Source organism: Bacillus rossius, chromosome 6 (assembly GCF_032445375.1).
Source record: "Bacillus rossius redtenbacheri isolate Brsri chromosome 6, Brsri_v3, whole genome shotgun sequence".
Lineage (NCBI taxonomy): Eukaryota > Metazoa > Arthropoda > Insecta > Phasmatodea > Bacillidae > Bacillus > Bacillus rossius.
In genome coordinates this window covers 60104461-60122715 of record NC_086334.1, presented here as the reverse complement: position 1 = coordinate 60122715, position 18255 = coordinate 60104461, and the positions used below count along the sequence as shown (strand labels likewise).

At 31.8% G+C, this 18255-nt stretch overlaps 1 protein-coding gene across 4 annotated transcripts in view; it reads right to left on the bottom strand.

Moving 5' to 3' along the window:
• The window catches only part of LOC134533244 (ATPase family AAA domain-containing protein 2-like), a 161634-nt gene extending 143698 nt beyond the window's left edge, over positions 1 to 17936 (bottom strand). Inside the window, exons 1-2 of one of the 4 annotated variants that reach the window (XM_063370653.1) lie at positions 17518 to 17936; positions 17218 to 17368 (exon numbers count right to left, since the gene is read on the bottom strand). In XM_063370653.1, coding sequence (XP_063226723.1) covers positions 17218 to 17368; positions 17518 to 17610 — 244 coding nt within the window. In that variant the 5' untranslated portion in view covers positions 17611 to 17936. Of the gene's footprint in view, positions 1 to 17217; positions 17382 to 17517 lie in introns of all 4 variants that reach the window. The other 3 variants (XM_063370656.1, XM_063370654.1, XM_063370657.1) reach the window with 3 other exon arrangements.
• Positions 17937 to 18255: the final 319 nt, after the last annotated feature.

The window sequence follows — 18255 nt, the reverse complement described above, 5'->3', positions numbered from 1 at the left end:
AATAGCTTAACAGATTTAGTACGAATAAAAACACTTAGTTGATTAGAAATCATGCTGAATGCACATACATTATTGGGTGAACAAGTCTGCATGCACTACACACATCATGCGAAGAAAATGTGAAAATGTGCTTCAAAAGATAAGCAATACATGACGCAAGCTTTATAGGTTTAGCTGTAAAACATATTTGGAAAAAGAATAAACATTTCAGCCACATGAAAAACTGCAGTGCTACTGAACAACGCTCCTTTGAGGTGCCTCCAAGAACTTGCAAAGCAGGTGCAAACCAGTTGACATATAAGTGCGCTTTCCGCTGCAGCTTATGGGAACTTTCTCTTTAAAAGGAACAAAAAATTCTACAGGTTTAGCTAATACCTACTGCTTTTCAAACATGCCACTATATTGTTCCTCACAAGACTTTTAATTTACACACATTAGACTAAAACTAGCAATTAATAATTATCTTGGTATCTAGTAGGAATAAAATGTTTAAACATATGAGCTATATATTATGTATGCAATTACATTACACTAAAAAGTGCATAGTAAAGAGTTTAAGAGATACAAGCAGTACTTTTTAACTGTGTAATTCAATTCAGAAGCCAAACTAATAAAACAGAATAAATATGAACTACACTGAGTACTGTAATGTAACTTTTTGTTTAAATACTTTCCTTTCTAAAATAAAACTATGAATATGTAACACTAAAAGGCAACACATTATTCTGTGTGTATGTAAAGCATGCCAAGCCACAATGGGGAAATACAGTTAGCCTCTGACATTAGATCCTAGTGTTCAATGCTGATGGCAAATATGTATGCTAGATGGCAAATTAACACAAAAGGATGTCTCTATACATTGAGTCATCATCCAATGGTAAAGGAAGATGCACTAATACTGTAGCTTGAGTAATTCTTAAAGCAAGTTCTTTTGTTGAATTTGGTATTATTTGTGGCCACTTACTATACCGAAGGTAAACACGATAGTGTGCATTTGCTACATGGATACTGTTTGGAAATTATATGAAAATCTGCATTGTTTCATTGAGCCGTACTTTCAGACAAACTAAAGATATTGTTTTAAATATTATATTAATCAAATTTCATACCTAAATGTTTTACTGTAGTGGTTTTGGTTTCACTTGTGTTTTATAGTCAATATTACAACGTAGGGTACGTGGAAAACATAAAAACTGATGAACTACAAATCAACTGCATTATATTCCACCAAAAAGGGCCTTAATGATCGGGAGCAATTAAAGCTTGAGGCGACAGTAAGGAGTTGATTCCTGGGAGAGCTGCATATACAGTGCACCAAGACTGTACAAATGTACAGCAAAGTATTTTATTTTTATCTGTGACATGTACACTGACAAAGACTACTTCAAATAAAATGAACAGCGACTTCCAAGCTATAAAACCATACTATAGAGAAAATAAGCACACTTGAAAATTCTCAAAACAAAGTGATCAGCAATTAATATTATAAATATTACAATGCAATTTGTGTTTTTGGTAGACACCTTCCTGGAAATGCTTTTATTTTTAAATAAGTGTACAGGGCTACTTGGATTTCCCTTACGAGGTTGACTTATGTGCAACAACGAAAATGTACACATTAACATGCTGGCACGACACTTATTAAGACATTTTACCCCTATCTTACAATGAAATTTATCACCATAATAGATATGAGATACCCATACATACTAACTACTACATGGTGACCATACAAATTATATTACACATGGCCTGAATGATGAGAAACTTGTACCAATAACTTCACCAAAGAAAAATATTTTACCTTAAATTTTATTTCAACTTCATACAAAACTTAGACAGAATGCTCCAAACTCTAGCAACCCAAAAAAAACATCAAAAATTATTTCTTACTAACCATGAGATACTCAAAAATTAGCTTAACCTTGGGCTAGGACACGCAGATTCATTAAATGTAGCTAGCGCACAGCTCAGAAAATTGCAAACTAGTTATTTATTGCTCAATCTCATCCAGCCAAAATATTAACCATTACACTGTGACAACTCTTGTCGCAGCAGTTTGGAGAAGCTGCTAGTGCACTAATTGTTTTCAAAACACGTGAAACTAACTCTTGTGGCATGAGCCAAAATAACTAACCATGCTGAAATGACTGAAAATCACCGGCAGAATGCATATAAATTCAGAAACTTGCAATTTTTAGGGGAAAAAAGAAAGAAATTTAAGCAAAAAACTTAACATGGTATTTTGCAAAAACAAATTCAAATATAATCTAATTCAAAGTGATAAAATTAAGATCCATTTCTAGATAGCACAATAAGTAAAAAAAAAAAAAAAACACCTTCACCTCTTTTTTTTAATTTATAAGATTTATAGCTATGCAATACAATTCACTTCAGAGACTCACACAACTGTAAATATTTTCCACAGTCATTTATTGAAACAAACAGTAGTGTCACAGCATTAAGTTTTTATGTTAATTTTAGTATTACCTAAAACTTTATATATAGTTTTAGATGAAGACATAGACTGGTAGATGAAATAAAGGAAAAAATTAAGAATTCCGATAGAATAAACTGTAGCACATAGGATGGCAGACCTGTGAAAAGCGGTGTTTTTCAACTGGTGTTAGCTACACTTCCCAAATAGAAAAATTCAAACATGCCATTGCATGCACACTGAAAGGAATTGTTAAAAATTAATTTGGTTACATAAACAGGTACAAATTCAGTTAGCATGTTAGGATTATATAGTTTTTAATTGTATACCTTTTAACAATATTACAGCTTGGTAATACAGTGGACCCCCAACAATCTATCACAGAGATTACGTAACCAACTTGTCACGAACGTTATTACACCTAACATGACCTACCGCTAGTCTGAACACTATCGCATTGCGAAAATCTGGAATAGTGTTATGGTAGTAGATCAGCAATTTCAATTAAGTTACACCTAATAAATTCAAAATTTTTCTCATACACCAACTCCTATGCTATAAAAGTGACTTTTGATTAACCAGCCATGACTACCAACAGTACAGTTTAACTGCTGCAAGTAGCAACAATCTTTAAACCACTGTGTACTCTTAAATATTTTTACATTGCTTATGTTGTAAAATTATATAATTCCTCAAGTTTGTAGACATACAAATATTTTGAGCAAAATCATGCTTTTTTTTCTGTCACAAGTATGAATTTTTTAAAACTGAAGATTTCATAGAAAATTATTTTCTGCACAGAATTATTTTTAAGATACCAAAAAACTGAAACAATGAAAGAAAAATCACAGCTATGAACAGTATAAATGAATGGCACAGTCATATGAATAAAATGTTCACTATTATTTTGTGTTTACTATTAAATTTAAATTACATAATTAAGATATGATTTCAACCCTTTTCGCTCTCACAAATCTGAAATATAAAACAATAGATTAGGAGCAGATAAATGGGGTTCCACTGCAGGCCAATCCAACAAGACAGTGACATGTATGCAGTACACTCCTCTGCTAGGTACACAATAATCCAGGCTGTGGTTAAAACAGTGCATAGCTATATGTGCACAATCAGAACAACACATAAGTGCAAGATGTTTTAAAGTAAAACAGTTAACAAACATGTACAGAATCCAAAGATGAAAACTACAAAATATCTTTCCATGTTACTCAAGTAAAAATTGGTAGGTCAAATAGGAACTTAATTTTTTTTTTTTTTTTTTTAAGCACTATACATTTAACTGGTAGCCCCTTATAAAGTTTTAAAACTATTTTTTGCTAAACACTTTTTGTTACCAATAAACAAGATTCCCATTAACTCTGGAAACCATGGTGCATGAAATCTAAAACAAAATTCATGGTGAAACAAATCTTAATTAAAATAATCAAGATTAGCAAAGAATAATAAATAGGAAAGCCTTTCTAACTCTATGCATTTTCAGTTTATATTAAACGCATTAGAAATGGCAAAAGAAATACTTGAGATTGAAAATTCAGAACTGAGCATAAATAAGTACCTACATAGTTCTAAAATTTACAGACTGAAAAATAACTTTATCATGTATACAACCTTGTGGTACATATTTTCATTAAGTAAACAAGAACAACCAGTTTGGTCAGAACAGTTTTTGTAAGAACTTGCTTGAGCACTAATTACATTACGAGAATGAGTTTACTTACTACTGGTTATGAATCCACTTACTAAAAAAAGATAAATTTACTCAATGTAATCACATCTCTCTAATTACATAATCACTTTGGCTGAAAGAGTAAAGTTGAAGACTGATCGATTTTTCTTGAACGAAGTTGTTAAAAAATAGACCTGGGAATTGTTAAATGTCATTTTTAACTTAATTAAAACAACTAAAAAAAATTGAAATACACATTTATCAAGAGATAAAATATACCCTCGAAGCCTATCTCTTGTGAGCGAGCCAAAGAATTTCACTCGCCCGTGCAACTAAGACCAGCTGAGCCGTAACTTCACAACCCCACAAGTTTCTCCACACATACGTGGTTAGTAAACTCACTTAACTGCTACGACAAAAACCTACTCCTGTTAATCACTGTATCAAATCAACTTTTAAGCAGTTCTCGTAAGAGACTGATAAAAAAAGTTGGAAAAAATGTGTATCAAGGCATAGAACCTACAGTATCATTTAGTGCCAATAGGTGGGCTTTAATTGTACTATCTTGATATATGTAGTTTTTAATCTAATGGTACTCATCTTAGCCACATAATGCAGTTTTCCTATTGGGCCAAGTGGTTCTTAAAAGAGATTGCAATAGAAGAGTGGAGATGTATGTCTGACCTTATCACAGCTTAAAGCAGTTAGAAATTTTTTACAAAAAGAAATAACAAAAAAATAATTTTATAAATCAACATTAATATTTAAACACTTCTGAATATTTGATTTAAGTAGTTCGACTAATTGTCAATAGGTGCACATTTTCAATGGGATTGTGGAGTTTACTGTATTTCTGAAGAAAAAAATATATATTTTTTTTCCAATCTAACCAAATATTAGTTTCCTCTCTCAACAATCAATCTCGCAAGATAACATAAAAATATAAGAACTACAAATACCAAACTAAACCAAACTTAACATGTCAAATTTACCAAAAAATCTTTTCCTTCACAGCACACAATTTGCAGTAATCATTTCCATCAATGCTATGTGACCAACACTGTCAGCCTGTAATATAAAACCATTATATTTGATCAAACTTTGAAACATTAAAATTACTGACTGTTGATCGTGGTTAAAATCATTAAATCAATACAGTTTATTCACCTATTGTTCCTCATATGTTAGATTCAAGTTGAAAACAGATGGGTCTTTAACTTCACATGCATTTGGGATTTAAATGCAGACTAATTTTACAGGGTGATCAGACCCCACGATCTTGAATTTTTCCATAATTCTAATTTTGAACTATTCACTACAATTTTTGGCATGTCAAGGCATAAATCCATCTCCCAGATCTCATATTTTGCAACCGCATATTTACTAACAGACTCTAGTCTGCAAGTGCTGGGAGGAAATATTATTTCACGTGGGTGACTAACCTGGCATGATAATCATATAATTCACAAGTGCTCACTTCAACCAAGTAGCCAAAGCTACGTCCTATGCCATGTCAAACCAAAAGGTTTAGCACTGAAACTTTATTGCAAGTGGTATAAAAATATTTTAAACTGCAAGATGGAGAGGCCTAATCCTCCTTACAACATTACAAGAACACAGAAGTATTAGAAATTACTAATCCAGTTTAGTAACTAATATTTTGTCAATTTCCCAGTGTTCCAGATTTTCCCTGCGTGTGGGAACCCTAGTACTAACACTGCTCAATTATAAAGCAAGGAGCATTTTTCAATTCCAATTGGATTCTAAGAAACTTAATTCAAAATATTTATCTTAAATCACAGCTAGCAGGATATTGGGGAAATGTCAACCTAGTACTCATCCTAAGATTTCAGCATGCAATGTAATGGACATTTACTTTCTCTAACACAGTTTCTGCAGTTAGTGCTGTCCCTGTTTTAATGTGCACTGTTAAAAGATAGCTATATTTTTAGTACATAAAATTTTCTACTTTTATTTCATCAAAAGCTGCATCTTTTGATAGTCAATCTATAGCTCATGACAAATTTAATGATAAAAAAAAATTTTAAAATCCTGTGTACCTGTTTAGTAAATTCATAATTATCTCCCTTCATATCTGTACAATGAATGAGCAAAAAGCAATGGGAATGTTTTGATGAGAGAGTATATATTTTAGGATGGCTCTGAGAAGAGCACATCTGATATACTGTTTATTAAATAAAATTTTGTGCTTAATGCATGTTAGCAAAACTTACACTTAAAAGAGAATTAATGGCCAATTATATGGTTTTTTGGAATTAGAAAAGGAATCAATGAAAACGAGACATCATTTAGAATGAGTTAAAAATGTGTTGTTTTAAATAACCACAAATTTAATCACTCAAGGGATTTTCCTACCTGGACACACATACGGTATGCAGAGCTTCACAAGAAACCACATGATTTGAAAACTGCCCAAGATATCATATCAGTGTGGTGTCTGTTCATGAAAAGCAATTAGGAATATGCTGACTATTTCTGTTTCCATATTTTCTTTTTAAAATTTTTATTTAGGAGTGTAAATGGCTAACAAGTGTGTTTTAAGAATAATTTTTAGATATTAAACACCCAGTGAAGATTCTTTAAAGCACCTTTATCCTTATTTCTCCGCCTTCTAATGTTATGGTTACCTCTCACATTTCATAGTTATCCTACGCATGATGAGAAGACTGCACACCAGCTTACAGCCTTGCGCACTTGAAGGAGATTCCACGCTAGAAACTTATCATCCCACCTCACTAACACAGATGCATCCCTGACTAGAAGGGCCCCTTAATTGGTTGTGTCTGTGGCAAAAAAAAATTGCAATTTCGCTGCGTACTGTCAAAAGATTATCCGGAAAGATTTTAATTTTTAAATCATACTATACCGAACACATGTGCTAAACCTTTATCATTGTTAAATTCTCAAGAACTATAAATCATACAATAGTATTATTTAATATTTTAAGATTACCCCACAAACAATATATTTACATGCACAATAGCACAACAAATACCCAAATGTGTTCCTGAAAGCTGCCATGCAAAGTGGCAGCAGCATAAACTTAATTTACCCTGTGCTGCACGTGTAGCTTGTTAGTAGTCACGTGATCACGACATGGATGAAAATTGTCTCTCAATAACATACGGACATAAATATAAAGTTTTTGAATCACAACATTACCTCACAATATAAAAACATTCGCTGATAAAAAAAACCACCAAGAATACCGTAACGTGCTCCAGGGAATCAAAAAAAAAACAATCTCACTTCCTTCCCTAAACCATACCTCCCACCAGTCAACTTTAACAGTTTTGTAACAATTGATATAATTCAATTGTATTATTCAAAACATTACCCATCAATGATGGGATAACACAGCCCAAATATGAAATGCCAAGTCTTGAATGACACCTAATCTTCAAAATTATTTGAAGCTCATTCAAAGAAAAAGTAATGAAAAGAAAATATTTTTTTAATGACTAAAAAACTATTTTAGGCTTCACTAAATTTCATCAACTGGATAACTTATGTATTTTTCTAGGTATCTTCAATATTTTTTTAAACTACCAACCCCACTTAATTTTTAACACATCATAATACAAAATTTATTATGATATGAAAATGTATTTAGATTATTCTAACACCTTTAAAAAAAAAGTGTGCATAACATGTGTTCATCCATGCTGTTGTGCTGTCCAGAATATGTTAAGGTTAGTCATTGAGTTCATCTGTGCGTCGCTGTCTCGTCGAGTTGTCCAGATTGTTAAGTTCTGTGATTGGGCACAGGCCATCCTGTGTTGTGCAAGGTGGTTGTTGTCTGTATTTACTGTTCTTGTTGCAAATGTCTCATCAGCCCACTGTTTGTCTGTGCTGTATGTTTTTCTGACAAAATTCCTTCACACAAAATCCTCTGTACTGTCTAGGCCTTTGAAATCAGCTGATTTAAACTTGTTCTTAGTATTTATATATTCATCTTTGTCCATTCTTGTGGATATTCTGACAACCAGTGTAAACTATAAATGGTATATGTCAAATAAATAATTTAAACAATTCAAAGAAGATATTTTTAATGTATTAAAACACAATTTCCCTCTTCTATATAGATTTTCACAGCTACAGGTAGTAGGTTTTTCAGAATCCAGTAGGGATGTGAAAATGTATTATAAGGCTTTGAAACATTCAATTACACTTTAAAGATCTTCAATAAAGCCAACCTAACCACACCAACCATACATTACCTTTTGTTAAACTGGGAACTGTGTAACAGTTGCCTAAGATTGCCTAAACTTCGAAGAAACACAGCACACAAAGCAATGCAAAAGAAAAAGATACGACATTTAAAAAACAAAACAAAAAAGACAATTTAAAAAAAATTAGAATTGGAAAAAAAAATACCATTCAGCGAGCTTAAATTAATTAAGAAGCCGCATTTATCAAAGATTCTTTGACAAAACATCAATTTTATTTTATGTTTTGTAATGAATATAAAATATTTCTCTTTGGTTTCCTTATTAACAGTTGCTATAAATAATTTTTTTATCAGTTAAAATATAGTGATAAATATAGATTGTTGTAATTAATGTGCCATTTGATTACATTTAATGTAATACTTTAATTTTCCTTTGGCATTTAAGAAAACCAGAAATTCCTATTTTTCCTAAGAAAGGAATGACTTTTTATCAAAACCTCTAAGAGATCCTTTTTTGTCCCAAAGAGCAAAGAAAACTAAGCCTAGATCAAAGTGATTTCCAACAAAAAAATTACTTTTTTAACCTAATTCACAGGATAATATGTATTACATATTATACATATTATGTAGTAAAAATATTTATTTTTTTAAATGGTTAAAAACCAATTATTTAAAATTTTGTATATTGCATACCAGGGAATAAGAAGTATAAATATTAATTGCATTTTGCAGCGTAGCATTCCCTTACCATCCCGATAAAAACACAGTTATGTAAATATAATTACACTTTTAAGGGTAAATGTGGTAAGGTTTCCTAATATAATGCAAATAAATGCTTTTTATCCATTTCAAATGTATTTGTGTTTTAGCAATGTATTTTTATGATCATGTTTTACTTTAGTTCACGTTTTCAAGTAGTTCTAACAATTTTTTTAATTTGTAAAAAGTGCTGCGGTAAATATGTATTGTACGGATTAGCGCCAAAAAAAATCGTACAAATATGAAATAACTTTCATTATATGCTATATTACGTCCTCTTTTCAGAACCGCCTGCAGAGATAAAAATTTCCAATTACTTTTGGAGATATCGAATTTTTTAATATTCATTTTTTGGCAATTTTTTTAAAAAAAAATTTTAAAAATCCGAAAATACCTTTATTCTGTGCTCTTTAACGTCCTCTTTTCATTAAACCCGGCGAAGATCAGAAATTTCAAATACTTTAGGAGATATGGAATTTTTTAATTTTCATGTTGTGCACTGATGCGTCGTTTCAGCGGGAAGCCTACGATTCACACATCCTTCTGGACATACCCGAATACTCACGTTGGCAAGCCTTCTTTTCTTAAAATTAGCAAGAAGTAATTAAAAATACTTTAAAACATTGTAGATGGTTGGTTATATTAGGTAAGTATAGCTACATTAAAAAAACTGTAAAATCATTTTATGGTTGCTCAGCAAATAACATTTTAATATGTAGCTATCCAGCGCTAGGAAACAGTTTACATGATTTCACAGTATTTTTAATGTAGCTATCCTAACCAAACCAACCATCCACAATGTTTTGAAGTATTTATAATGTAGCTAACATAACCTAATTGACCATTAGTTTTCATGAGTTGCATATTTATTTACAAAAAAAAAAAAAAAACCGAAGATGCACGATTGGGCGTTTGCCTCTCGTCTGTTGAAAGAAGGCTCGCCAACCTGAGTATTCGGGTATGTCCAGAAGGATGAGTGAATCGTAGGCTTCCCGCGTTCACCATTGTTGCTTGTTTACAAGTATTATTATTTACTTTTTTGCGACGTAGTTGAACGACTACATCACGTAAAAAGAAACTTACGTGAGTTCCTACTGTTCATCCTTTTTCCCGGTTTGTTAGGTCAGGTCAGCTACATTATAAATACTTTAAAACTAAACAACCATTAAAATTAATTTTTATTATTTTTAATGTCCGTTCAGTTTCAAAGTATTTATACTGTAGCTGACCTGACCTAATCTACCTTTGTCCCGTTTTGTTAGGTCAGGTAAGTTACATTATAAATACTTAAAACTATACAAGTAAAATTAATTGATATTATTTTTAATTTCCGTTTATTACGAAGTATTTTTCATGTAACTAACCTTACCTAATGGAAAATTTCTGTTATTTAGGCATTCACGCACACACGGCAAAATATAAAATGGCGTCTGTTTAATGATTACATAGGGATTGTATTGCAAAATAAGAACTGCAATATCTCCAAAAGTAATTGGAATTTTTAATCTCCGCAGGCGGTTCTGAAAAGAGGACGTAAAAGAGCATATAATGAAAGTTATTTCATATTTGTACGATTTTTTTTGGCGCTAATCCGTACAATACATATTTACCGTTGCTGCTGTTTACTTTTAAAGCTTGGATGTATTACATTTTTTCCATATTTTATATCATATTTTCTATATTTCCTTTATTTACCATTGCTTGGGTACCGAGATAGTTCTAGAACATTAGGATGGTGAAACAATAGCAATAGTGTTAGAACAGTGAATTAGAGACATCCCTACAGATGATACCAATGTGTTGGAGAGTTTGAGAAGGCCCAGTTTTGTGTGTGCAGAAATCTTTCATATGTTGTAACTTGAGTTATATATTTTGTGATTGGCCTATGACTTTGCAAAGTGAAACTCAAGATTGAGAAGATTGGTGACACAAATTTCTGGTAAGAAAAGAAAGTTTTTTTGGATCACCAGTAATTATCTCAACTCTCCAAACTCTAATCTGAACTCTCTAACCCAACTTTTTGGACATTAACTGGACATCCAACTACGAGGTACATTCCAAAAGTAAGTCTGTGTCTTTTTTTTTTTTGAAAGAGCAGATGGTTCACCAGATGAAACAAACAATCGCCACAACGACGGAAGTAGCGTCAGCGGAGAAGGAATGGTGCATGTGCAGAGCGCCGGAGAAGAGAGAGTAGCAGCAGACCGGCGTGCCAGAGGTTATTCGAGTACAAATCACGATGGCTGACAGACTTGTACTGACGTGATTGCCAACGGAAGTGTAAGCTGTAATCCCTGCATTGAAAGCTGCACTCTCGGGACATCACTTCCAAAACAATGCTGAGGTGGAGCAGGCTGTGCGACAATTCCTTGCATCGCAGGGCACAGAAGTTTTACCACGGTGGTTTATTCAAACTGATTGCACGCTACGACAAATGTCTCAATGTCAGTGGCGACTATGTTGAAAAATAGTGCAAGGTGTATAATTCATGATGCCATGGTGATTTTCTTTTTGGCAATAAAGTTTCCATGTGAAAAAACATTACAAAACTGACTTCCGGAACGTCCCTCGTATGATATAACTAAGTCACTGTTTAGTCATTGCTTGGAAGTCAGCAGGAACTGACACATTTTGAGTGGTGGCTCACCAATAATATTTTAATGCGAGTTGCTGAGAATGTCATGCCTGTGATCTCGGCCATAATGTTGAACATTTTTACTGAGATTTTTTCAACTATAATATTTTACCACAGGCAGTAGTCTAAGTGGCCACACCAAGAACAATGGTTCTATCTGCCTTTGTACCGTGAGTTGCCAGTGATTGCGGGAGTTGTAATTAAGTCATTAGAACAATAACACTGAATAATCAGTAAATATTTTCGAGAAATTAACTATTTTCTTTGAAAAAGCAAAACATTTTGTGCTGAAAGTTTAGTTTTCCTCATGTAAAATTTTTGGGTGGAAAATGGCCATTATTGTGTTGTGAATTTTCATTCAGGAAATAAAATCAGTCAAACCCAGTAAGCATTTTCGAGAGAGTTTATTTTCTTCTACAACAGTCAAAAATAACATTTTATAAAACTCATCCAATATTTTGGAGTCCAGTAATATTATTTAAAGGTTTGCATGTACGAATGAGTCGGACCATTAAGCTAGCTGGAATGTCTGGACTATTACAATGTTATCACAAATCTGCTCCATTCTGCTTCTCGAGCATGGGCAGAGCAAGTACAAAGTGTAAACACCAGTTACCTGCAGTAATTTGGCTTGTTTCTTTGGTCAAACAAAATATTTAATGAAAAAATTGAAAGGTTGGGTAAATTTCTACAGTAAGTGCCTATAAAAAAAATTAAAATTCTGAGGATTGTGATATTGAGTGATTATTGTACAGAAAAATTCAAGTATTTTAAATGATATCAGCCAAACCTAACCAACTGTTCATGCAAATGTACAGAATTATAACAAACTTAACCAAACCTAATTGATTGTTCAAAACAATGAACTTATTTAAATACGTATTGCCATGCAGTTTTACGGATTCATTAAATATGAGAGGAACTCAACAATACTTTTTTCAGAATTTTATTTTAATAATTTGAAACTAAGCACCTACTCTATAAAACTACCAAAGGCTGTGCAAGCAGACTCATGTGGTCTCTGGGCTCACTGTGCTAGCGTTCCCAGCTGCAGTCGCATGGACTTCAGCTAGTCCTACAAATATTAATTTATTTTACATTCAAAACAATTTTCAATATTCATTACGTGGAAACATTTTGTTCAAACAATTTTTTAGCACTTTTTATGTATGTATATTTTCCCCTTTTTAAAGCTTTTCACATCCACAATTTCCTTTTCAATGCTCTCTCTGTCAATTTTAATAGTCAGTACTAAAAAAATACAACCTTGCAGGATACTTAAATGTCAGTAGTTATGCAACATACTTATCAGGAACAGTATATTTTATTTGAAAAGCCTCTAAACTCTACATCTAGCTAATATTAAAGTCAAAAAAGTATAAACAACAATGACAATACTGAAAATAGCAGAGAGAGTTATCATTAAATACTGCTTGTTCACTTTATCTGACATTCTATATTATCAGACTTCCCCCACAAAACAGAACACAGAGAAAGGCGCAGTTTGGGTCTGCGCCATATATTTTTCGTGAAAACGATGGAATATTTCATTTCTTTTTCGACGCTGCCATAGCTCTCGCATTCCCTCAGCACTGGACTATTTAGACGTTTTGGATTCCTTTTGGCGTAACCTTTCCTCCGACTTGCATTTTCTATGATTCTGAGCATATGAGATTAAAATTTTTATTTAAAGTTTGTAATTTTCAATTTAATACCGTTTTTCACTTATATTAGGTCGAATATTTTTTTTCTCACGTTGGTTCTTAGTATTGCTCCACAAGCTCTTCAAAAGGACGCCCGAATCAATATCCTAGCTAAATGTGTTTCCATGTGCTTATAACTTTACACAAAGCTAATTCATAACAATCACGCACATATGATGCCACAGACAAAACATTTACTGTGCGACAAACACATAAAGCTATGATGTATCCGTTGTGGGCTCAAACCACTGTAGATGCAGTATTAGTCTCTTAGTTATCAACGGTTCAAATTTGACAGTATTTCGTCAGATAAGAAAGTTCGACCGAGAATCACTATAATGAGCAAATGGACATTTTCACATAAAAAAACACATTATTCTGCAACAAGAACTCCGATTTATGAACATTAAGTTTATTTTTAATCACACCTCCACCAAAACTAATTACTTACCCTGTGTTTATAAATAATTTTTTCTTGCTGGTATGTTGTGAAACATGATTTTTGGATTCGTAATATAAAAAATTATAAAAGTTTTGCATTTTATAGGCTATTATCACACATTTAGGCTTATCTGATATTCTAACATCCATGATTAAGAGACTATTGTAATACCAAGTTACTTTCCCACAAGTGAATGTGAGACTCAAGTTTTTCTATCATGTGAAAGATGAAATTTTACTTCTTTTTTTATGGTAGAATCTATCTTGGTATATTATGGTACAATTATGGTGCATTTATGGTACAAAATGTAACAGTTATGTTATATTACAGAACACATTTGAAATAATTGCGTAAGCTGTTGAATATTTTTTAACAATGTTTTTACCATATTTTAAATGTAGCGGACCTAACATAACTAAAAAAATATTAATTCTTTTATGATTTCCTAGATCTGTGAAATTCTTAGTTTCTTCTGCTGCATATAGATTTTCGTACATAAAGACAAACATAACTTAAGTATGGTAAATATCTTACATCAATGTTTTTCTGCAAAGTAAAAATATAATTACGATAATAACATTTTGCAACATTAGAGATGTTTCTGTACTTGCCTTGAAAACAGCATTAATAAATTCCTACTAGTTTTATAGATATCACAGTTTTTATCTCACATTTCAAAACCTGTGGATTCCTGCTGCATGCAGCCGCCCTTGTTTAGCCGTGTTGGTTTGTGTGTTTGTTTTGATAATCTTTATTCAAATGCTGTGAATGGTAGATTAGGTAAGACTAACTACATTAAAAATACTTTCCAACATTGTGGGTGTTTGGTCGAGTTAGTATAGTACTACATGATTGAAAACGATACTTAAAATTAAATGTCAAAAAAATCTTTCTTAATTCAATGACATTTGGACAAACAACCAACAAACCAAATCAATAAACATTAATTTCCCTACAACTGCAATATGTCATCACATTAACTACTTCTATTATAGAACAATACCTCTGTTACAAAAGTTCTCCCAAAAAAAAAAAAAAACAGAAACCTGTATGGGTAAACAATAAACGGTGAGAGCACCATACATGCACAGGTATCGTCATATGAGTTGAAAGTGTGATTTCTCATGAATTTTTACGTATTTACTAACACTGTTTTCAGGGTAGATAGTAGTGTTAGAAATTGTATTTTCGTAATTTTATTTTAACTTTGCGGAAAAGCAGTGATGCAAGATATTTACCCTAAAGCAAAAGATTAGGTTAAGTTAAGTAAGTCAAATAAAAAATAATGTGAAATCATTGTAAAAATACACACAATTTTTTAAAATATCAGTTTAGATTTACAATCACGTATTAGACATACAAAATCTACAATATTTATAATATTTACGGTCTCAATTGTTGGCCAAGATGAGATGTGCCCTTTTTTACATTTAACAACATAAATAATTTCTCTACATTAACATTGTAAATTAAAAACAAAAATAAATAAAAAAAGCATAATGAAAATAAATTTGCTAAAAAAAAAGATAGTAAACAAACTTGAATGTTAACTAAATGTTCAAAGATATATTTGCTATGGAAAATGGTAAACAAAGCCACTAAAATTAAATAATCCTTCACAGATTAAAACAAATGTATTAAATCCACTTGCTGATATAGTTTATTCAGATACCTTACTTAGTTCAAATCAACAGCTACTTTCAACTTTTACCGAGGTACCGGTACCAATTAGCAGATGTCTGACAGAAAAAACCACCCCTTAGTCCAGTAAAATATAATTTTAAAAAAAAATTGAAACATCTAATTCTTTAATGAAAAAATGGGTAAATATGTAGTTAAGCGATATGTATTAAAAATTTTTTTTAAATTCCGAAAATACTTTTATTCTATGCTCTTTAACTTCCTCTTTTCAATAAACCCGGCGGAGATAAGAAATTCAAAATACTTTAGGAGATATCGCCGTTCTTATTTTGCAATACATGACCTGTGCAATCATTTGACCACCGCCATGCCTAATTAATTAAAATGGTCGATTAGGTCAGGTCAGTTACATTATAAATACTTTCAACTAAGTGGACATTAAAAATAATATGAATTAATTTTAATGATTGTTTAGTTTTAAAGTATTTATAATGTAACTGACCTAACCTAACAAACCGGGACAAAGGATGAACAGTAGGAACTCTTTTTTTTTTACTCATTATTTGCGCAACAATATCCAAATAACAAATAAAACATTAAAATTTGAAACGTTAAAAAATCATACTCGTAAACAAGAAACAATGGTCAACACCGCAAGAAAAAAAAATTAATACTCATAAACAAGAAACAATGTTAAACACTGCATGAATGCACAGGTATTGTGATGAAAATTAAAAAATTCCATATCTCCTAAAGTATTTGGAATTTCTTATCTCCACCAGGTTTAATGAAAAGAGAAAGTTAAAGAGCGAAGAATAAAAGTATTTTCGGAATTTTTAAATTTTTTTTTTAACAAATATTGCCCAACTACATATTTACCAAAGAATGATTGTTAGATAAGCTACATTAACAATGCCTATTTTCTTTGTTAGAATATTATTTATATTCTTAAAAAATTGTGCTTTTATTCCCACTTAAATTTTACTGTATAATTCTAGATTAGAGGCTTCTGCCAAAAAAACCTCCCAAACTTTTTGTTCTACTTACCGTTGTAGTAGGGTTTTTTTTTTTTTTTTTTTTTTTTTTTTTTTTTTTTTTTTTTTTAAAGACGAGAGACTAAGTTTGTTGCATTCCAATGATTTGCAAAATGTTTATAGGTTAAGTGGTGTATTCACTTCAGTATTTTATTAGTACTATGACTTGTGTGTATGTTTCGGTACCAAGAGTGATATTTAATTAAAGATGAAAATATTTTAGTATGTGAACAGGTGTTTTCGTGATTGAAACTATAAAAACAGGTAAATTTAGGTAACCTGTGCAGTAACATGAGTACCACCACACACATTGCATAGCAGCAAAACAAGTATCAAATATTTGCTGCAGTTATGAAGAAAAAATCAATAACTAGAAAACTATTAATCTTGAAAATTGCTATTGACAATGTAAGCCAGGCATACGTTGCTTTATGGCAGCTACCTTCTATACAATAAGAAATCTAACCTAATACTGTAAATGTTGCTGCTGCCAATGCCAGTTAGATATTAGCAATGTGTCTAACACTATCTAGGCTACAGAAATACTAATATCATGATAATATTTTTCAACTAAATTGATTTTATTAATTGAATTAATCATCTTGAATTCTGTACAAGTAGTGAAGCAAAGCAAGCCAAAACCATGAAGGGTTAAGATTTCTAAGCAGCTAGTTCATTTATGTATGCTACCTTGCTCCGAATATCTGGAGCGCATTGTGCTGTCTCCAGTATTTCGGCTATGGTCATTACTGCTAAAGACAAAACGGTTGCGCAACTCTCGACCCCAACCACTCTGCCTTGAGTAACCATCTTTTCCGGGTCTCCGTTGGTTTTCTTCAACCTGTAACCACACCCTTCAAACAGAACTCAACAACACATATTAACTTACCACGTTTGGCTACACAAAAAAGACTTTCTGCTATCACTCCAAAATTATAACTGAGCTCACGAACTTTAACGTAGTTAACAATGGGTAGGAACACAACTTACATCTATTATTTCCTGCTTAACTGACACAGAGTCTTTAACAGGCATACTTGATTGCAGATTTTGACGGAAGTCACTATTTCTTTTTTTCACCATTTTCAAAGCCTTATATTAACAAACGAACTGCAACAAATGCAATTTGTATTTCGTAACATCAATAACATTCTTGATTTCGTTCTGCAGTTCAATGGCCGTTGTGAACATACGAGACAAAGCGTAAAATCAGTCTTATATTGGCATATGAATGCTCACATCGCTTAAATTTTAAAAAATAAAATTGCAACTAATTAAAGTTCACGCTATCACAATACTCCCAGTGCGACGACGGCACATACTTCAAAAACCACAAAATTAAAAACCATCCTACCAGGATAACGACAGAAAGCCAGAATGGCGTTATGAAGTGTATTATTTTGAAAAGCTACCAACAACTGAAGCAAAAAAATAATAATTATATAAATTATTATTGTTATATATTTTACGACGCAAAACAAGGATTATATAGTAATTTCAATCTTTGCTGAAATAAAACGTAAAGAATGTCTTTCGAAACAACAAAAAAGTTAAAATTTAATAAAGAATATTATCTTCATGAAAAGTATTTAAGAATAAAGATAATGTAACGATTTACAGAACAGTACCGTCAGTAATTATTAAAGACATTAATACTAAAGTTAGATACCAATTGTAATACAAAATGAAACATATCAGAGTGGTTTCTTTATTTTTGACAAGTCTTAA